The following is a 22,585-nucleotide window of genomic DNA, read 5'->3' on the forward strand; positions in this document are numbered from 1 at the left end:
TGGCATTCGGTATAGCTCTGCTTTTTGTAGGATATTAATACGCCTGCACTAACATGGACCAAGTGTGCACTAGTGTATCGTTCACTTTAAAGGCTTACTTTCCTACAGGCATATAATGAAGCACAGAGAAAACACTGAGGCATTTGTGTTTTTAATTGTAGACTGAAATACATGACAATGCAAGTATTAACAAAGAATATTTCATGATTTAGGCCTTTATAATACATTACAAACAAACAAAAAACAAACTCTCACATTGTGGTTTATCGTGAGACGCGGTTCAATATATGGGTTTAAAACGTGAATTCATGTTTCCTTGCCGTGTGACAAAAGAGAAAGCGACTGATGACTGAACGCCTTAAGGCAGTAAACACTTGAAATCACACTGCTGTCCATTTGTACAAGATCTTCATACAGTCATACAATACACGTATACAGGATTATTCAATGGTTAGATTACAACCAAAGAGAAAATGAAAGAAAAAAAAAAAAGAACTTTTTTATTTTTTTTTTATTTTTACATAAAATACTTTTGAAGTATTGTCTTACAGTAAACTATAAATCAACCCTTTCAGGAACACACCCCAAGCAAAACCTTAAATCCTTAGGGATAAAGAATAATCACAAGGTTGCATTACTAAGTACATTCCAAAAATAAGTGTACAATATGCACACTTGGAAAAGTACAAAATTAAAAGCTATATCTATGCAGACTGGTGAAATAGATGGAATAGTGAAAAGAAATGGAGCAAATGCCAAAATGTTCCTTGTTCCTTACTGTGGTAAAAAGTAACGTCTACAGATGAGTGTCCATGAGATCCATCATTCTGCTGGCTGCAGTAAGCCATCACAAGGTGGGATGGGCTGCTGGGCCGGACACAGCCGTGCTCTGCTCCTCAGTAAGGGCCACACGCTTAGCGGGCTGATTCAAGAACACAGGGGTTCCCAATGTATCACTTTGTGTCTTTTACAATATGCCGTAATTAAACCCCAAGGCCGTTGGGTCATCATTTCTGCACTCCTTAGGAGAACTACAGACGAGCACAGTTCATACCTCCAGTGTTTTTAAGATGCTGTCACGTTGAGGCTGGATTCAGGTGTAAAAAGAAAAATGCAGAACGGAGCTGCTCATTGGTTGTTTTTGGCTTTTGCATGTGTTAGGATGTGCGACTTGAGATTGGTAGACTGAGCAAACTTCTTATTGCAGCCATCGAAAGGACAGACATATGGGCGGTCTCCAGTGTGAATTCGTACATGCGTGCGGAGGTTAAAGTCCAGGGAGAAGCGTTTCCCGCAGCCCTCGAAAGTGCACTAGGTAGGAGAGATAAACAGAGAATTTAGCTCTCTATTACCCACATATTCCATGGCATCAACAGAGGCTTGTGTGTGTAAATTAAACAAACATTCATTCACGTTCAGTAAGCGCTTTATTCTGGTAACGTCTGCAACGTATACAAGCATGACTCAAGGTAAATCTTTGGTCGCTTCTTTTCTCCATTGCAAAAAGTATCAGACATTTCAACACCAGAAAACTGGAACTGTGCCTTTCCATTGGGCATCAGGCCAGTACCAAATGTTCATATTTTAATGCTTCAATAATGTCTTTACAAGTATACTGTCACCTTGTTTATCCATCTCTCTTGTTTGCTGCAAACATTGACACAACAATGCCAGAAAGGAGTGTACTGGCACTTCTTTTCTCTCCATTTCAAGCACTGCTGTTAAGTAATGTTGCTGGAGAACAGCAGTAGTAATTATCATCAATTCACACAGAATCAGTGATCTCTTCATAAAACCGCAGAAGATAGCAGTGTCTCACAATTCACCATACCAAAAATTCTATACAGGTACACCTCAGGTCGATGCATATTGATTGTTTTGACCTTTAACTGCTTGTTATGGCCATGAAAATTGCATTACAAGGCAACATGCCCATAACATGCGTGTAAGCTACTCTTGTGCTATGTACTCAAAGTACAAAATCTCTTTCCTGTACAGGGTATAATGCAATTTCCACCTCTTCGTCTATTCAGGCTGGATTTATATTACCTGGGGATATTCCTACTGGCCCTTTTACAGGAGGTATAAGAAAGTAATCTTCCCAGAAACAGGAACACACAGCCCATAAAAATTATTGACACGACAGATTCAGGCAGGACTAAAATCCCAAGATATAACGGTGAAAACCTCATTACCCGACCTCTCTGTGAGCAATTAAATCAGTCTGAATAGGGACATAGAGAAAATGGAAAAACATTTTATCAATGAGCTTTTTTATCAGTAACTTCATTTCAGCCAATATAAGCTAGTTAACCAAGCAGAGTAAATCAATGAGTTTAAAGGAACAAAATTAATCCAAGCATTTCTTCCATTTAGGACCCAGTAATGGGGTCCCTGCATGCTGAAATGTTCATGCAGGTGCTTTCACGGTCATCACAGTTGGTGAAAAATTAGCTACGACTAGAACCTCATGCTCTACTGGCTCCTGTTTAAGCCTGTTCTTGTTTTAAAATGTGCAATGGGGAAAAAGCACTTTGGCCAAGTGTTTAGACCGCACATATCACGCACATTGCCCAGAGGCTAAATATGGCCCGCTCTCACATTTCATTCGGCCTGCATGAACTTGGGAATAAAATAATATTGAAACCGCTCGTAGTACACTACTACTCAACGTTTTTACTATATCTAGAATTCACATTAGATCTGTAGTGTAGCGATGACCACTGTACAGCACGCGGCCTCACATCTCACAGGTGCCGATTTTAATCAGCATTTCAACAGTAACTGTGGTGATTGACGTCAAACTCGCAATTAAAAAACCATTCAGAAATATGGCAGGTGTTGGCAATGGTGCAACCAGGAATTAATTTGATAAAGTGCAACATGCTCACACAATTTACGTGGACAGTAGTAGGAACAGTGATGACACAAACCTGTTATTTAATCATTTATGACACAATATATCATAAACCATTATTGCCATAAAATAGCTTTATGACAGTTCCACTGAAAAGTTTTAAAATAGTAATTGGGGTAAAATTCCTAATGGCTATACTGGGGGAGATATATATATATATATATATATATATATATATATCTCTCAGTCAGGATAGCCTTCAGGAATGCCTTTAACAAAGGAAGAACATATTGAAGTCATTCTCATGGCTGGATCAGGAAGCTACAAAGTTATGATGGACATGCAATTACATGCACAACACCCGATGTGTTAACACAAGTTCATCATGAGTGTGAGAGATGACTGTGTGTGCTTACAAAGAAATGGAAATCATGTAAAGGAAGTTTTGCAAATAAAGCCACGCTTTGCTAAAAAGTGCTAATTTCCCCCGTGTATGGAGACTTTCGGGACACCCAGTAGTTGTGTTAGCCCGTCTTTTTCCAAGAAACACACTATTCTAATTTCAGAGCCAGTTATTGATGTGAAGCAGTGAAATAATGTTAAAACAAAAGTTCTTTTAGAATTAAGTTAAAAAAAAAAAAAAAGAAGAAGAAGAAGAAGAAAAGAAATGAATAGTCTTTGTTTCCGGCCTTTCAGGGTCTCACAATAAGGCAGATTTTGACTGATATCCTTGGGATATACTAACCTGGAAAGGTTTTTCTCCGGTGTGAACAAGTTGGTGGCGCTTTAGTTTTGAACTCTCTACAAAGGCTTTCCCGCACTCTGCGCACACATGAACCCGGGGCCCGTGGGTATGGAGGTGCTTCCTCATTGCAGAGTTATCCCTGAACATCTTGGTGCACCCCTGAAGGAAAGACAGTTTACGCCGACTTGAATTAATAAGACCAAATCAAAGCTTGCTTCCAAGAACCCGTAAAGTGCAACGCATCATAACACGGTTAATTAATTAAGATATTAATATAAAGCTGTGATTTGCTTTGCAGCTCTGTTGAGAATTCAACAGCAGCGTGGTGTAAGAGGATTGCGAATGCATGGTACAGTCACGGACAGTGAAGTTGCTTACATATTCTTAGCTTTCCCAAAAAAAAAGGAGGAGTAAATAATGCTGAAGAATTTTGAATACATCACAAACACACTTACTTTGTGGGGACAGGCTATCGTTCTGGGTGCATCATCCTCTTTGACCTTTCGCGGTTTCATTCTGAGAGAACAGAAAGAACATGGTGCCTGATGAGCCGAATTAAGGCAAAATATTATTGTATTTATTGCTCAAAAGAACAACAATTCTCCCATTATGTAGTGTCTCATGTGAACACATCACAGCAAAGCACAGACACCGTGACCAAAATAGCTGAGACTAACAGTTATACCACCAGTGTCCCCTGTGAACAGCAGAGTTTAGCCCCTTATAGACCCATTGAGAAATATACAAGCTCTGACACCAGTATGATTGACAATCCGCAGGTCTGTGTCTTACCGTACTGAAGTGCGACCCAAAGAGCCGCTATTGTTACTGTAAGAAAAGACCTCAATTAATACTTGAAGATTAAAATGAAGACTAAAACATGCATGGTTGAAATGTAAACACTGTTTACTGTAACACGAATTCATTTTATTTCATTGCATGCCATGCACTAAGGGTATTACCAAGTAAACTGGAATTCTGGCTTTACACAATATACAAAATATGCGCACTGGAAATCACACACACACACAGATAAAAAAAAATAAAAATAATAATACATACTAAAATAAATGTATATAAATGCATCTAGCAAATCTGATTTTCGCTCTGAAACTGTAATTCATGCTTCAACTCATTAATCTCATAATGGTCTCAAGCTGAAGGAAAGATCATTTATAGCCATTTCTTCAGTCTTAACTTCCTAAGAGTTCCACACAGAGCTATGATCTGTAATTAGCTGCTAACAGGATTTCTAGTTTGTGACAAATCCTTTCAAAAACCCTAACCAGAGAGTATTTTAATGGTGATCGATTTCAAGTCACAGCGCATTCTCCAGTCAATGTGCTGAGCAGAACGTCAGAGCACTCAATAGCAATACTGACCGCTTTCCCCACATAATACATGGAACATACAATGGAAAGAATATACTAGGAAATTTAATTCAGTGAACATGATGGGTTCATGGCTCTACAGTAACTCATTTATCTAACGTGTTTTTATCCGAATACACTGAGCTGTATAGTTGAAGGTTAAGGAGCTGGGGTCTGATTTATCAAAGCACGCGCAGAACAAATTCTACATCTGTGTTTTTAAAGTGCCAGGACGGACACAAAGAAATATGGGCATTTATCACACGTGCGTTTACAAGCGGATGATAAATGACGAATCCCATACATCCTAAATTGCTCTGCTCGTGCACGACCACTCGCGTTTGTATAAAGATACACCCCCAAAACACCATATATGGTAAACAGCTTCCCTTCAAAAAGCCAAGCAGCCTGCTCATGGGTCTGTTTGTTGCTGAGGACATGGACCATGACAAAATATCTAAGAAGATAAACTCAGTCAATGAAGTAGAGATAGTGTTGCACAAAGAAGAGTAAACAAAAATGGACTATTTCATTATTTTATAAGTGGTTTGTCTAAGATATAAATTTTCTTAGATTGTATGGCTTCATGTGCATTTTATTGCCCTAATTTACATTGAGACCATGCGATGGTGTGAAAATCTCTCATTATCGTCGTCTTATCCGCTGCTGTAGATAGAAATGTAATGTATTGCACAGTGAGTGATATAAATTCACACAAGACGAGTCATTATTTAGCTCAAAGTCGGTGGGAAAATACCAGACCTGCCTGCAATTTCTCATGGAAATGTACCAGTGGCTAAAAACTCTACAAGAGAGATGAACTAAAACTGCATTGGGCAAACCTAAGCTGAATAACGATCCACTGATCACTCTCAGCAAAGAGGTTTGTGCGCCCCTTCTAAACACATTCACTACACAAAGCTGTGTGCTAAATCTCCAAGCAAGGAACCATCCTGATGAATCTTTAAATATACGTCTGTTGTACAATTTTACTTCACGTTTCATCAGTCACCAGTCTGGTGTCACCTTGTGAGCACAAACGTCAGTAATTACTCTGTCGATTATACGGTTATGCTGAACAGTAACACGAGATGGAAGGTCCTCATAATCAGTTTTACCCAAGATCATACTTTTCGACCACTGTCCATGGTCAGGAGTGAAAAATATCCACACATCCTCAAGCACAAAATGAAATCTGTGAATAATACGCTACGTGTAAAGACAGTTGACACACAAAACTGTGTGTATATATCTTTGTTAAACGACACTCCTGGAGTGACCTCACAAGGTCACACTCACTAGCACAAACCCTTATTACCCACGTAAGTGTTTTTCAATCCTGTTCTTGAGAGTACCCCCATCTTGCATGTCATTTTCCCTTCTCTAACTCGACCACTTCAGTCGGTTTCAGGCTTGTTGATCATCTGATTAGTTGTATCAGGTGATTGGGGGCAGGAAAAAACAACAAAATATACAGGTCAAGGGACCGTTTTTTTTCCATACGTCGCTTAACTAATGCATAAGCCTCCACAGAAGAAACGTATTAAGTTAACCTTAAGCTGTAATCTTTTTGTTCAAACTGACGCCATTTTTTTTCCTTATAAGAGAGCCCAAATTTAACCAAACCACCTAACATAGTAATGCACGTATGAGGAACAGAGCCTAGGATCAGGACTGAAAAACCCTGGCCTACACTACTACAATCATATACAAACGTTTCTTTCACCATAAGCGCAGACAACTCATTACCCAAATTATATGTTGCTCAGGGGCGTTTGACAAGTCAGTTCTCACCCAAAAACACACTAGTCATTTACAGTAGCCAACCTCAGTCACCAGTTACATAAATCCATTTTTTTTTTGTGTGTGTGTGTGTGTGTGTGTGTGTGTGTGTGTAGGTATGCTTGTATACATCTTACCTGGCAAATTCCGCGAGCTGTTTGGGGTCAGAGAGGTCGATGCCCGGGATGCCACCGGGAGGAAGCTTTTTTCCAGTCATGTATTCAGAGTAATCTGGAGGAGAATTCTCTCCAATAATCTGCTCCTCCACCACTGTTTCATGGTCAATGTCCTTTTTATCATCTGAAATGAAAGCACATTATATACTACAAATTATTAAACAGCAAACAAAAGTATACGACAAAACATTTTATGGAAATCTTGCAGAAAGCGTACAATGTCAGTGTAACTAGTTATGGCTTGTTTTGTTCACACAGATTACAGAATGATCATAGTTTTCTAGATGATTACTTTCACTCTGATACAAATAAAAATTTATATTTCAATGCTGAAAACATTACTATGGCAAAAGCACCAGAACACCTGGAATCATCTGATATCCAGCACACTGCTTAAAACAACTCTATAACGTATTATGCTTTTTGTACATGTTGACCGTTTCTAGGAGAATAAGATGACACTGTTACGGAGTAAGATCTACAGACCGTACAAAGACAGGCAAATATCATCCGGTATCTTTCAATCTGCCCATTCAAATGACATTTGCATGTGCAATTTGACTTGTCTCTAGTCACACCATCATAGCATTAACCTATAAATACTGACTTGAAATTTAGACTATTGAATTGCTTGCTCCCCTGTGGTACTGAAAAACCGTTGAACTTTGTAGTATTGAACACATACAGATGTTTGTGCATCAGATGTGTATTTTTTGGTGCTAAAAATACACGAGTCTGACTTGCATTAGCGCAATCAACAAGAATCGCAACTGAGCACCTAGTGTGTAGTAAACTGGCACGGTGCAGTGTAATCAATGCAAACAATGAGAAGTGAGACATAGCAGGGAAGTGGAATACTGCATGTCATAAATAAGTAAACGCATCATGAGTATATACATAATTGCAATCAAAATGATTCAACCCCCAGTGCAAATCAGGTTTAATGTCAAAATCTGCAGACTTTCAGCTGTTTGTAATATACAAATCAAACAAAAGCAATTGAAATAGTTCAACACAATGAATGCTTCAAGTGGTTTCCCCAAATTCAACTGAAAATGCAAGTGATAATGACTTCTCCAGTTTCAAAATTATTCAACCACCTGAATAGAATCATTCACAACAGCACAAAATATGCAAAACAGGTGTTGTCTCAAGCACACCTGATGCTACTAATCAAGGGCTTCATCAGTTGCACCAGGTGTGCTCGAGCTGGAACACATGAAATACCTGAACTGGCTAGGGGTAGAAAATTTATGAAATACCTGGACCGGGCAGAAAAAGGGAGCTATCAACGGCTGCAAACAGATTTCTGAGAAGGCAGGTTGTGAAAAACCCTCAAGTGACTGCAAAAATTCTGCGGCAAGACTTTGTGGCAACAGGCACTGAGGTTTCAGTGAGCACAGTAAGGCTAAACGCAGAACATTTCCATGCCAGAACTCAAAGACGTATACCACTACTGACCCAAAAGCACAAGAAAAGTCGGCTCAATATCATAAATAAGCCACATGAGTTTTGGGATTTTGTTCTGTGGAGCTCTGAAACAAACTGGAAGTTTTCAGCACGATGGGTCGGAGGTATTTCAGGAGGAAGAAGAATGAAGAAAGAACACTCTGTACACAGTCAAGCATGGTGGTGGCTCGGTGATGCTCTGGAGCTGCTTTGCCTCCTTTGGCACTGGAAACCTGCAGCATGTGGAAGGCAAGATGGATTCATTGAAGTATCAGGAAATCATAGGAGAAAATGTCATGCCGTCTGTGAGGAAGCTGAAGCTTGGGTGTCGTTGGACCTTCCAACAGGACAATGATCCAAAGCATACCACAAATTCCACCAAGGCTTGGTTGCAGAAGAATCCTGGAAGATTCTACAGGGCCATCACAGTCACCTGATTTGAACCCTACAGAAAATCTCTGGTGGGATTTGAAGAAGGCGTTGCAGCACGCAAACCCAAAAATATCACTGAATTGGAGGCCATTCCTCATGGGGAATGGACTAAGATTCCTCAGGAACGCTGCCAGAAGCTACGCATCTCATCTGCAACAGGTCATAACAGCAAAAGGGTGCTTTACTAAGTACTAAAGATGCTTGCCATGAAAGGTTTGAATAATTTTGAAACTGGAGAAGTCATTATCGGTTGCATTTTCAGTTGAATTTGGAGAAACCACTTGAAGCATTCGTTGTGTTGAACCATTTCAATTGCTTTTGTTTGAGTTTTTTTCATTGCAAACAGCTGAAAGTCTGTACATTTTGACAATAAACCTGATTTGCAATGGGGGTTGAATAATTTTGATTACAGCTGTAGGTGCCATAGAGTAACTCCATAGTAAATTATAAATAGCAAGAGTTTGCCCATTGTTGTACACGAGCAAGGTAGCATATTGCTCTTAAATACTGAGTCCAGTATTAGTGATCCTTGTGCATGACTTGTCATTGTTAGACAGGGTGCACACATGGGGTGTTGTTTTCTATGCAAATCAATATACACTCACTGTCCACTTTATTTATTCATGCAGTTATCTTATCAGTCAGTCATATGGTAGCAGTGCAATGCAAAAAATCATGCAGATACAGGTCAAGCGCTTCAGGTAACAGTCACATCAAACATCAGAATGAAGAAAATGTCTGATCTCTGAATTTGAATGTGGCGTTCCTGGGGAACCCACCCGGTCATTGTCCAGTCTTCAGCTGTCCAGTTTGGTGAGTCTGTGCTCATGATTCTTGTTTTGGCTGACAGTAGTGGAACCTGATGTGGTCTTCTGCTGTTGTAGCTCATCCACCTCAGAGTCTGATGTACTGTGCATTCTGAGATGCTTTTCTGCACACCACGGTTGTAAAGAGTGCTTATTTGAATTACTATAGACTAGGGTTGCCACGATACCATAAACACACCTTGCGATACTATACCAGCTGAAGTATCACGATACCAAGCAATGCTGTGTTAATTCATAATTCAAACTACAAAATAAACCAAATTTACACAATTACATAGATATAAATGAAAACAGACAAACCAGATTTTCCTCTGAATACATTATTAATGAGAATGAATAACTGGGTTTTGGAAAAACTCAAGAACAATCATACAACTGGCAAGCAACTAATTCAATGTGCCACATATTTAATCTGCTGTTCCCTAGAGCAATGAAATCATGCAAATGGAAATTGTCCTCAGAGAACCAAGAATGAACACATTAGGAATAAATAACTGAATTTGGAAATGAACTCCAAAACAAGGAGCGGAGAGTCGTAATTTAAGTAAAATGATTATTTTCGATAGAACACAAATACAAACACTTTAAAAAGTCATTTAGCGATTTCGTATTTATTGACTTTACAATTCAAGCACTTTTTAAACACCGCTAGACAGTAAATATCTATTTTCAAGGTTTTCCAGTACTCACATTTCAAAAAACCAAATTCAAGTACTTCAAGCACCTTGTACGAACGCTGATTTTTATTATTTAAACGCATAACGGAAGCTCACTAACACGGTCAATTTTATTATTTACACACCGCGGTTAGCACACTGTTAGCTCGCTTGGTAGCAAACAGGAGATTTTTAAAGATTAATGTAAATAATTTAGATTAAACAAAGTGTCACTAACCTTTGTGTATTCTGCAAAAGAAGTGAGATGTGTCGTTTTAGTGAAAATAGTATTAACTGTCGCACATTCAACAACATTACTTACGGTACTACTGTATTTAAAAAAAAAAAAAAAAAGTGGCATCGGCGGTATTTTGAGACTTTAGTATCGTGATACTACCGTAGTACCGGTATATCGTTCAACCCTACTATAGACTTCCAGTCAGCTCAGATCAGTCTGGTCATTCTCCTCTAATCTCTCTAATCTACAGTGTTTCAGCCAGCAGGCCCTCTGCTCACAGGATGTTTTTATTAGTTTTCACACCATTCTGTGTAAATTTTACACACTGCTGTGTGTGAAAATCCCTTTTGAGAAAGGCTCAAACACAACCCATGTAGTACCAACACCCATGACACAATTAAAGACACAGAGATGACACTTTTTTTCTCCTTCATTCTGATGCTTGATGTGAACATTAACTGAAGCTCTGCGTGATTTTTGCATTGTGCTGCTGCCACATGACTGACTAACTGCACGAATGTACACGTGTTCCTAATAAAGTGGACTGTGTGTGCACCATACGCCTGTACAGGTTAGCATGCATAGTGGCAGCTTGGGGGTGTTTCTCTTGGAACTATTTATGCACACTTTACAGTGCATGTCGGTTAATAATGTATGGACTTTGTGGTCAGTAGGATGAGGAAATAGAAATGAAATCAGCAACACTGCTTCATAAAACCCAACACCGTGTACATGTGGTGGGATTAGATACGGCTAAACTACAAGCAAATTAATAATACAGGACAAAAATGTTGAGATTAATTCTCAGGGCAAGCAGGATTTACTTATTTATACCATCTGTCTGATCACACGGGGAAGTCTCTCGCTTTGTTGCACAGGGAACCTCATTTACGGAGTAATTCACTTATTCCTTACAGTAAAGAGCTGTATACACGGCTGGTAATAAACATTAAAGAGTTCGAACAAACGGGGGGGAGTGTTGTAATACAAATTTCTATCAGTCAGGGGTTGAATAAAGCGTTGTTGTTGTTGTTTTTACAAAGACCGAATCGGAAACCATGTAGGGCATCAGCACTAGCCGACAGCTGTTGTTGCTAATTTAGTTAGCCAGCTATATAAGGTTAAACGTATCCTAGTTAGCCTACTAGCTACATGCAGTGTTGGTAGACGCAACTGTAATGACTCAGAGATAACCCCGTTAGCCTAATACTGTATTTTATAATCGTATCACAGCAGAACTGTGTCATAACGTTTATATTATTTACTGAAACTGACGTGTGCTTTTGTAGTACATATTAAACCCCGAGCTAACAAGTTAGCTTCCATACTAGCGGCCTAGACTCTACACGAGCAGCGCGCTCGCGCCAGCAAACAGCCGCCATCTTCGTTCGGCCGCGCCATCGCCATGTTTTCGGGCCGCCATACTGGACTCGGGGAACATGGCGGCGCCCAGCAACACTTAAAACATGGCTTCCCTTCAAAACAAAAACACAAGAGTCGAACTCTTCGCATGTTCGCGCACAGAAGTCTCGAAAAGAGAGTCCAGCCATTACTCTATCGGAACAGTCAGTGAAAATAGAGCAATGTAGAAAAGACAACGCCCTGCAAGGCCGCGCTTTGTATCGACAACACAAACGAGCGAGCAGAGAAACTTACGAATTTGTCAGAACCAAACTTACCCGACGCCCACATCGTCACGGAGAATTCTCCTTCCAGAGTCTTTATCTGCACCTGTTTTTGCTCCCATTTTCTCCCAGTGGCTTCTCCGGCGCTCAGGTAGGTCTTTTTACCCGCTTTCTTTCCACCGCTTCCCCCCTTCTTCATCCGGCCCATGGAACTCTTCCCAGCTACCGTGACCAGAGTCTGCCCGATGTACTCCTCCTCTGACCCGGGAGCGGGCACCGGGATGAGGATCTGGTCCTCAAACCCATCGTCTGTCCGCAGATCAGACTCGTCCCCGCCGACTACCTCCTCCCGGGTCTGCACCAGGATCACCTCCTGATGGTGGACCTGATTTGGGTCGTCTGTTACGAGCGGCTGCAGCGCGATCATGGGCTGGTGCTCGTCATCATCGTCGCCCCCGACCACTGTGGTCTCGATCGTTTCCACCGGAATAGTCTCCACTTCTATTTCATGAAGTTCCACTATTTCAGCCGGCATCTCCGAGCCGTCTGTCTCGATATACAGCGTTTCCCCGGATGCCATGTTGAATTCCGCCAGCTTGCCTGCTTGCATATACACACACATATACACACACGCGCGCACGCACACAGCGCTCGTTACCCCCACAAACACACACCCCCTCACAGAGAAACGATAGCTGCCCTCCCTCTTCTCTCTGATAATACAAATAACTCCGCTTCGCCTCGCAACGAGATCCCGTCGCCTCTCCGTTTGAGTTTCAGATCTCGCGAGATTTGAGAAAAACGCTCATTGCGAGCAGATTCATGACAGATGGAGCGTGACAAAATATAATAAATAAATACATAGATGTTATTCACCGTAACATTAAGTCAACAAATTTATTCCGAAATGTCTTGTTCAGTTTTTTTTTTCTGCATTTATTGTATATACTGATGAATCGAGTGTTTTCCTTTTTTTATTTTGCCACTGAGTGAAAATTTGTACAAAGTACAATCAGTGAAAAATAAAAGCTCAGGAGAACCACACAGATGCCTTATGTATGTTTTTTTTTCTCTGTCCCTTGCATTTTATTAATAAATTAAATATAAAACGGAATTGTGCTAACAGGGTTATGTCCTCTAGAGGGCGCGCTTGAAGTGGATTCCTGTACAAATCTCTCACAAATTAATCATATCACCTAATTTATGCAAGACATGTTCACAACTTTATTTCATGTACTTGAAAGCACGTAGTCAAAAAGGGGAAATTCAAAACAAACAATATATCACTGTACCCTTTTAGGCAATAAACATTTTTATTAACAACATGGTCACAAATACTCTGGTGTAGTGTGTGTTTTTTTTGTTTGTTTGTTTGTTTTGTTTTTGTTTTTTGCTGTAAGATCACAATATCCAAAAAGAAAGTTTGTCTCCTGTCCCTCAGTGTCATGTTCCACCTTCCTGTCAGTGGTTACACATCTGTGTTGCCAAAAGGAGTTAAAAAATACTCTTACAAAATCATGGTGAGAAACAAATATTTTTAACACAAACAAAGGAAAATAAAAGTCAAACAATATAAAATGTAGACATGGGCAATGTTCCGTGTATTATTATTATTATTATTAAATCACTGAATAAATACCTACTACCACCCAAATAAACACTGCTACCAATAATAATAATAATAATAATAATAATAATAATAACAAAAGCAATCCAAAAAGGGGGAAAAATCTAGAACAAATTCCTATAAAGACATTAAAGACATAAAAAGGTCAATATAAATTTAAACCAGAAAACAGAGAGGTCAGTGCAAGTGTCTTCCATCTGTTTTTATATCTGAGGAGTACCACAATGTAGACTACATATTAAAGCAAACTGATCCATTTGCTTTAACATGGTGGTAACGTTGCTGGGTGTCATCCCCTCTTCAGCTACAGCAGTTCCTGCCAGGGGTCAGGGCTCGTAAAAGAGGGGTCACATGAGGCTGGGAGATTATGTCGTGCTAATTCTACTAAGTTCATGTCTAATGGCTGGAAGAGAAAATAAAAACGCACAAGTTACTTACTAATTCATGATTCGTTTAGCATAAGTACGGTCTCATTTTACCATAATTGTAATTTTTTCATGAAATCTCTGAACATACCATCAATGATTTCATCTTTCACTTTGTGCAATTCACGAACAACTTCTTCCAAGATTTCCTACGGGTAAAGAAGTGAACAGCAAATAAACAAAACAAAGCAGTAAACAGTAGTAGTAGTAATAATAGTTAACATATAGCTCAGTTTAGCAAGATTAAACGCTTACTTGTTTCATTCTATCCAAGTCTAAGGCGTCTGTGTCAGTGCTACTGCCCACGGGTCGAACTCTGAACAGATCACACACACAGACTCATGATCAGAAAGTTTAACTGGTGGGTCCAGGTATACATTCCTCATTATCATAACTACATCATTTATTGATGTAAATTAGTTTTACTGTAGTTACTGAATAAGTCATAGCAAATACTGAATAATATGATATACTGCAGATAATTGAAAAGTAACTCGAGAGATTAAGGGGTTAAATACTTCATCGACATACTTTAGTCCCACAGTGGAGCTGCATTTCAAGTATGAAATGTCTATACAAGTATGTTATTGTTATTACACTGATTAATATCACAGCCATCTTTCCCTTAGCATGTAAAATCATCTGAAACACTTATGTGAAACTAATGTGAAACTAATATGCTTTTTTCAGGACAACAATTAGCGATTTCCACAACCATCACTGATTCATTCAGAGGAGTCAGTGAAAGGAATTAAAGATGAATCATGCCATTCATGGTAACATTGGCATTATTGTTTAATAGCCCTTAATTGTGCTGGTGATATTCCATGATCTGTGAGACTCTCTCACCTTGATACCAGTGATGATCTCTCTGCGGAGTTGGCTCGATCCCACGGCTTCTTTGCACCATCTGCAGGTGAGAATAAAAAAGAGTGCAGGCTGATTGGCAGCAGAAATCCCTCCTCCTTCACCTTATTTTAAATCATATTAATTTATCATTAGCATGAATCAGCTAAGTTAATAATATTACCATTACCTTTTGACATTGTGTTATACAATAATAAATTAGAAATGTCTATAGTATGAAGGATATGTTGACACAGAGGATATTTTATTTATCGAACAGGGACAATATACATTATTCATTAGATTTGTTCCAAATGGATTTTGATTTTCATCTGCACTCCCTGTTGTTAAAGAAAAAAGACCCCCCAAAAAATCCAAAAAGCAGCATTAAAAGATCATGGTTACGTAACACATACCTGCGTTCTGTCCTCTAGACATTGGAGAGGAATTTGCATCATCCTGTAATAAAGCATAGTCGTATGAAATGTTTCTTACCAACTACAGAATTAAGCAGTTCACTGCTTCCCAAGTCATGTAAATTATTACTTTAGAGGAACACAGGCGATAAGGAACAGGAAAAGATTCTATGTTAAAAAAAAAAAATCTGTGTTTAAAATATCACAGAAAGTCAAAAAAAACCTGTACACCTAAGTACTTACATTTTGGCAGTCTCCGTCTTTCTCTGACTGGCTTGCTGCTTTTCGTCTACGGATTGTGAAGTGCAAAAAAAACAGCATTAATTATTCCAATACTACTTTCCAAAACAGAAAAAAAAGATATCACCTTGATGTTTAAATTTTTTTTAATTGTTCCTGACCGTCGTGCCAGCAGGGCATTCATCTCCTCCATCAGGCCTCCACTTCCTCCGCTCGTCCGATTGGCATCGTTTTTGGCTCCTGAGCTCTCGTCAGACTGTAAACAAACGGAGCAGTCACAAAGGATACACCATCACGTCCGTATACACAGTACCTCCACCATGCTGCATGCACATAGGTTTCAGAAATCTCAAGCTTCATTTAAGATCATAGATCTGACACCAGCTCCAATCTCCAATGTTATTAGAAACCACTAACAGACATCATGAATTTTAAGTATTCTGAGCATCCCGATGACATCGTATTATAGAAGCAGTGGTTATACAGAATAAACAAATGACTCGTTTTTAATGAATCCTTGCAGTAGATCACATAACATGTTGCAATTTGCATAACTCAAAGATGAAACAGACCCTCTGCACTCGGCGCAGTTTGGCCCCGGCGATCATGGCGGCGAGGCCTGTTGGTGCGTGCGCATCCTCGTGGTGATGATGATGACCTCCATACCCACCTCCACCCAGAGGTAAGGGAGGTGGAGGAGGAGGAGGGGCTCCTGCTGTTGGAGGCGGAAGCCCAGGAGGTGCAGGAGGAGGAGGTGGAGGCGGGCATGGGCCTCCAATTGACATGACAGGTGGCACAATACTTGGAGGTGCCACCGAGAGCACTGCGGGATGTCCCTGAAATGGGGAGCCTGCCAAAATAAAAGGGAATAATAGATGAAACGTTAAAAGGTTAATACCATAAAAAGAACATAAAAACACAGGGAGCAGCAAATTAAGCTAATACAATTACCCCCCCCCCCCAACACACACACTAATTTGTTTCACACTTAGCAAGTATGTGGGAGTTGATGCTTAATCTATATACCGCTCCTTCATTTCCTACCTGAGTTGGATGAGCGTCGCTCTCTCTCAATATGCGCCTGCATTTGCTGCTGCTGCTGTTGCTGTATCTCCATCTGCCTGCAGAGCACACATGCAATTTATAGAGTCCGAGAGCAGAGTATATAATCTGCATTACAATCAGCTCAATAGCATGCAATTACTGTCATGCAACAAGACCTTACAGTTTCTCACTCAGCAATGAAGAGTTAGGGTCTGTTCAGTCTGTTTAGAAAGCTAGCAGTTAAGACTGCTAACTTTCTAAAGGGGTTCGACTTGGAATCATTCCTAAAAGGCAAAGCAACAGTTATAGGGTTCTACACAGAACCATTAAAGGTTCCCCTAGAGAGCGAGAAACCAAATAAACCTTTAGACTGCTAGATGGAACCTTTTCAATAAGAGCGCAAGAAGCAGAAGTTTGAATTGTTACTTTCCGTGTTGGGCCAAAAACATGTGCCTCTTTAAGATACGGTGCCCTCCACTAATATTGGCACCCTTGGTAAATATGAGCGAAGAAGGCTGTGAAAAATTGCCTTAATTGTTTAACTTTTTGATCTTTGGTTCAAAGGAATTGACAAAAATCTTCTGCTCTCATGGATATCAAACAATTGCAAACACAACACAGGTTTATCCAAAAAATCTTTGTTAAATATAGGTGTGCAACAATTATTGGCACCCTTTGTGCTAGCTCTGAGTCTTCTTCTATAATGCCTGATGAGGTTGGAGAATACATGGGAATGGGATGGTCATGGAAGGACATTGATTTTGTGGTCAGTAAACCATTTTTTGTGTTGATTTTGATGTATGTTTTGGATCATTGTCCTGCTGGAAGATCCAACCACGGCCCATTTTAAGTCATCTACATACAACTGTCCTTCTGCTACATTTATACATTATATCACAGATAATGCTTGATATTTTTTGCTAGCACTATATGAGTATAGATGATGAGAAGAGAGATGTGAAGGTTTCCATCAGCAGGTTTCTGACACAGCAGACCCTGATAACTGCAAACATGCCACAATTTCATTCTTCCATCTTTGGACTTCAAGAAGCAGCCTTTCTGTAGAATCTTCCAGATCTGTCACCCCCACATTTTCTATTCTGGTACTTCTCATTAAGTCTGACTGCGTCATCCACCGAATGTGAATAAATAAAGCGTTCTGCCTGTTAAACAATCATGAGTGAGAGTGATGTCTCTTATTTTGCATGACCCATGACTCTCACATCCCGTTGTGAGCCTCGCATAATTACGCTGCAGTTATAAGTAGGATTTTACCTTCTCTGCACCTCCAGTTCTTCTGCTGTGGGGCCATTCTGCACATGGCGCTGAACTGCTGGACCTGAGAACAGAAGGTTGAGAACAGGATGATTGCAGGATGTAATATAAAAACTGCCAGGATCTGTCAGGGGGTCCAATCTTCAATTCCTCGCTTTTATAACAGCATTTTTTCCTTTTAGTTTCACCACAGTTATTGAATTTATAATAGTCATTATGTAATATGCTTTTGAATTAATACATGGAAAATAAGTTCTGACTTTTTAAGGGTTAGTTAATATTCGACATCTGAGCCTGACCTTTGAACCTGAATCTTTGGCAGATGTTGGTATGGAAGTATGATATTGTACGATTATATGTTTTTGGTTTTCTTTTTTTAAACCAGGCTTTAATGTGCCCAAGATGAGCATAATTATATATATATATAAAAAGATATACTGCAATATGCACTGCATTATCAAATCAAAGCAACTCCTCTTACTCTTATATCTTTCTATAAATTTAGTACACGCTGGCAGACAATTTGCATCTTTCATAATGATATGTGACTAGATTTCATGTATAGACTCTCACTGATATTTTAATAGGAGAAATACCACCTGGCTGTCACTACTTAAAGCAATATACTTTCTGTTTTCTTGTGTCCTTTTGTCAGAGTTCATGAATGTTTGAACACTCCAGGGCAAGACAACGCATTTATATTGACAAAATTCCTTGTCTCAATGAGGGCAATATATCTGCCATGTCTGTCTTCTCAGTACTTTATTTTACAGTTAACTACAGAATGATCTGTGTGTAATGAGGCGCCCATAAATAGTATACATAAGAAAGTGGATTAAAAAATCCCACTGTATCGAGGGATTCTGAATGTCAAGCGCTTTCATTTGTGGAAATAGTAAATGGGCAGGATAAAATCTCGCAGCCAAACAAATTAAACAGACATGACGCAGCTGGCACAGTTGCTGTCAAATGCTTAAATATTTTGTGCTGTTACCAGGACAGTACATGATATATAGTATATAAACTGGAATTTACAGAAAAATCTTCAAATATAGAAACAGGGTTTTCAAAAACTGATTGACATTTACACATATACACATAGTATACTGCTTATATATATATATATATATATATATATATATATATATATATATATATATATATATATATATCAGTCATAACATTAAAACTATAAGTGATTATGTTGTTACAATGGCACCTGTCCAGGGGTGGGATTTATTAGGGAGCAAGTGAACAGCCAGTTTTCGATTTTGATGTGTTGGAAGCAGGAAAATCTGCAAAAAATAGTTTAGGAATGGTTTGAGGAACATGACAGTGAGTTTAAGGTGTTGACTTGGCCTCCAAATTCCCCAGATCCCAACCCAATCGAGCGTCTGTAGGATGTGCTGGACAAACGAGTCCGATCCATGGACACCCCACCTCACTACTTACAGAACTTAAAGGCTCGGCTGCTAACGTCTTGGTGCCAGATACCACAGCACACCTTCACAGGTCTTGTGGAGTCCATGCATTGATGGGTCAGAGCAGTTTTGGTGGCTCAAGGGGGACCTACACAATATTAGTCAGGTGGTTGTAATATTATAGCTGATTGGTGTATATATATATATAGTACGACTGGATGTAACTGTGTAATTAGTTATATGGTTATTTACTTTTGTTTTTCATGCTCATGGCCCTGCTGTGTATCCTAACAAACCAAATGAAATGAGTATTTCATTTCAGGGTCTTGCAGACGGTGCAGTGCCCTCTGGCTGTCACACTGTGTTTTTACGATAATGATCTAGACTTGGCAGAAATCAGGAGATTAAAGCTTCAGCCTGTTTCATGTCTGCGTGTCTGGGACTATAAATTTCAACAACAATAACAAAAATACAAATGTAGTAATCTCATGCCATCTCTCCATAAAAAATGTGGCTGCGTATTCAAATATAAGCAGTGATTGTATTTTAATTGTCTTGATAAAATAGGATTACCACATACTGTATAAAATATAAAACACATAAAATATTAACACAGTTGATTAAAGATAATGAAGGCTGATGTACTCTGCCAGATTGACAGAATCACATTTGGGATCTAATTGTAGTGTTGGTTAGAGGATGGAGGCACACAGGTTTCCTTGAGGACGAAATGAACAGTAGAGGTAAAAAGATAGCAATACACCTCATTACTGCTACATACTCACTGCCAGCAACTTGAGTAGAAATACAATATCTGTGATGGATTCTTAGTGATTGCTACTGGGTAATTGACAGCTATGAACCGATAATGTTGTCTGTAATTGATGCGTCGTAACAGGGAATGCCAGTTATTCCTCAGGATCAAATGTCAGCTTTCAAACCAACAAATAAAACACAGCAGAACCTGATCTGGTCTTTCAGAGCCTGACACCGGCACTTTGACTCATTTTTCATTGGTAAACCATGACATATACGTTACACAGTATAGCAGAATGTTACAAGTGACACAAATAGAATCATCCAACAAGTGTAAAACAAGATAAAGAAATTAGGCCTGTACTTAAGCTGTAATATATCTAGGTGATTATTAACATTCAGCACAAACACAAGCTCTAGATAAAGTAATCAGCTATTATGTTTCTTTGTCGGTGTTGTATATCAAGCGTTTGTTGTGAGATTACAAGTTTACAGTGACCTTTAACATTAACCTGTATCCTTGTCTGAATGTACCACTGGTCTGTTCGCATTGTCACTGGGCAATATAGTCTGCACTTGGTGGATATTTTCCAACTGCGTTTTAATACATACGTGGTCATTTTTCATCTTCATCTGTAAGACCGGTTAAAAGTGTTACCATTTCTTAAATTTCCTCAACTAGAAACCTTGAACATGTTCAGTGTAGTAGAGCATCATCATAGCTATCATTATTCCAGTTCACCTCAGTAAAACTCTATTTATCCTCCCTACCCAAATAAGGATTTTTTTTTTTCAACATATACAATTATTTAAAGTAGTTTAATCAGTGACTATATATGTTTACAGCGTTTCAATATATTTCCTGACTTCCCATGTGATTGTTAACATACCAACTAAAGACATGATCTAAAGCCTTTCCCACACGTCCGGGTCCACTAAACCATCCTGATTAGAAAGACAAAGACAGAAGAGAGACAGAGAGCACGCAGTACCTACAGGACATCTTGAAGAAGAAGAGCCGGCCGTGGCAGATACACAGACACCCACAGACCAACTCGCTGCTGATCATAGTGCATTCAGCAGGCACTTCATCCCTTCTTCCTTCTCTTTCCTCCTCCTCCTCTCCGTCTCCTCTACACTCCTACACTGCAGGTCTCCTGTTTCTCTACAGAGTAACCCCATACCTGCAGTGTAGCAGCCGGTTAGCGAGCCCTGAGCAGCTCGCATTTCTCTAAAGCTCCCTGGGCAGCTGTCTGCACTACCACACACACCTCCCGACCAACAGAGAGCACTGCAGCTATATGCATGAAGGTGTGGGGTGACAAAAAATTTGTTTGTAAATGGGACAGTGTACAGAAATTGCTGTTGCTTACTCAGGAACACATTGTGATCTTAGCAGTGCATCCATCCATATAATACACAAGGTCGTGGGGAGCCTATCACGGGGAAACTTGGGGGAGACCGCCTTGCACAACTGCACACACTGGACAGTTTAGAGATGCCAATCAGCCTACAGTGCATGTCTCTGGAGGAAACCGAAGTACCTGGAGGAATCCCCCGAAGCACACAGAGAACATGGAAATTCCGCGCACACAGGGTGGAGGCGGAATCGAACCCCCAACCCCGGAGGTGCAAGACCAAGATATGTTCCAGGAATAATATGTTAAAAGCATTTACATCATAGCACTGTGTTACTACAATAAAATAGAACAGCATAGCATAGTTTATTGGTGCTCAGTCTAAAACTATTGGTTTTACACTGTACAGTAGTGGCTATGAAAAAAGAATACTGTGTGATATTGCAGTGGTCCAATTTCCTAGCAGCTCTTTATATACAAGAACGCTGTAACATAGAGGCATGCGTTGAGACGTAACAAAAATGTTTTTTTATGTTCATGCAAATGGGAGCAAGCGGTCAGATAGGAAGTTCGCAGGACAAAGAAAGACCACGTTGATTAAAAGGTACTGAGTGGATAGCATTGCCATCTCACAGCTCCAGGGTCCCGGGTTAGATCCTGAGCTCAGGTTACTGTTCTCCCCATGTTCCTCTAGGTTCTCCAGTCCAATATCCAAATCATCTTTATTCGACTCAGCTTCATCCACGGCATAAACAAAGCACACAAATCATACACGATAAGATGCATTCCATGCAGGCTAATGAAAGTGTGGTTGGCTACATAAAGCAAAATGAATATGTAAATTAAATGAAATATTAAATGGTGTAACTCTTAAATTCACATTATTTATTTTTAATTACATTTGATCACAAGTCATACTGGCCCAGTCCCTCACTTAACATGACTGAAAAGCTATTAAAACGGTGTGAATCAATGATGGGAAGTTGACAAGTTTAGGGTGTCATTAAAAAAACCTTTTTT

At 39.6% G+C, this 22,585-nt stretch overlaps 2 protein-coding genes across 3 annotated transcripts in view; both read right to left on the bottom strand.

Moving 5' to 3' along the window:
• Positions 1 to 135: 135 nt before the first annotated feature.
• Positions 136 to 12,910, bottom strand: yy1b (YY1 transcription factor b). 2 transcript variants are annotated; one of them, XM_017456485.3, is made up of 6 exons: positions 12,212 to 12,910; positions 6,892 to 7,054; positions 4,395 to 4,430; positions 4,058 to 4,118; positions 3,603 to 3,761; positions 136 to 1,311 (listed from the first exon to the last, which is right to left on the bottom strand). In XM_017456485.3, exons 1-6 carry the CDS (start codon positions 12,777 to 12,779, stop codon positions 1,129 to 1,131), a joined length of 1,170 nt encoding a protein of 389 aa, XP_017311974.1. In that variant the 5' UTR covers positions 12,780 to 12,910; the 3' UTR covers positions 136 to 1,128. The 2 variants fall into 2 exon arrangements, with proteins under 2 accessions (XP_017311974.1, XP_017311975.1); XM_017456486.3 differs by lacking the exon at positions 4,395 to 4,430 and having other exon boundaries at positions 12,212 to 12,906.
• A 538-nt stretch (positions 12,911 to 13,448) lies between these two features.
• evlb (Enah/Vasp-like b) overlaps positions 13,449 to 22,585 on the bottom strand; it is a 39,827-nt gene continuing 30,690 nt past the window's right edge. The window contains exons 4-13 of the mRNA XM_017456484.3: positions 18,031 to 18,094; positions 16,756 to 16,832; positions 16,284 to 16,561; positions 15,873 to 15,967; positions 15,715 to 15,760; positions 15,472 to 15,514; positions 15,059 to 15,119; positions 14,465 to 14,525; positions 14,301 to 14,358; positions 13,449 to 14,187 (exon numbers count right to left, since the gene is read on the bottom strand). Coding sequence (XP_017311973.1) covers positions 14,150 to 14,187; positions 14,301 to 14,358; positions 14,465 to 14,525; positions 15,059 to 15,119; positions 15,472 to 15,514; positions 15,715 to 15,760; positions 15,873 to 15,967; positions 16,284 to 16,561; positions 16,756 to 16,832; positions 18,031 to 18,094 — 821 coding nt within the window. The 3' untranslated portion in view covers positions 13,449 to 14,149. The remainder of the gene's footprint in view (positions 14,188 to 14,300; positions 14,359 to 14,464; positions 14,526 to 15,058; positions 15,120 to 15,471; positions 15,515 to 15,714; positions 15,761 to 15,872; positions 15,968 to 16,283; positions 16,562 to 16,755; positions 16,833 to 18,030; positions 18,095 to 22,585) is intronic.

The sequence above is a fragment of the Ictalurus punctatus genome, chromosome 25 (genome assembly GCF_001660625.3).
Source record: "Ictalurus punctatus breed USDA103 chromosome 25, Coco_2.0, whole genome shotgun sequence".
NCBI lineage: Eukaryota > Metazoa > Chordata > Actinopteri > Siluriformes > Ictaluridae > Ictalurus > Ictalurus punctatus.

Bases quoted from the DNA above. Each gene is read 5' to 3' on its own strand.
- yy1b (XM_017456485.3), bottom strand. From the start codon at position 12,779: ATGTGTGTGTATATGCAAGCAGGCAAGCTGGCGGAATTCAACATGGCA. The intron at 4,431-6,891 runs GTAAGATGTATA...CTTTTCTTACAG, and splicing joins CAGCTCGCGGAATTTGCCAG to TAACAATAGCGGCTCTTTGG. The intron at 1,312-3,602 runs GTTAGTATATCC...TCTCCTACCTAG, and splicing joins CCGGAGAAAAACCTTTCCAG to TGCACTTTCGAGGGCTGCGG.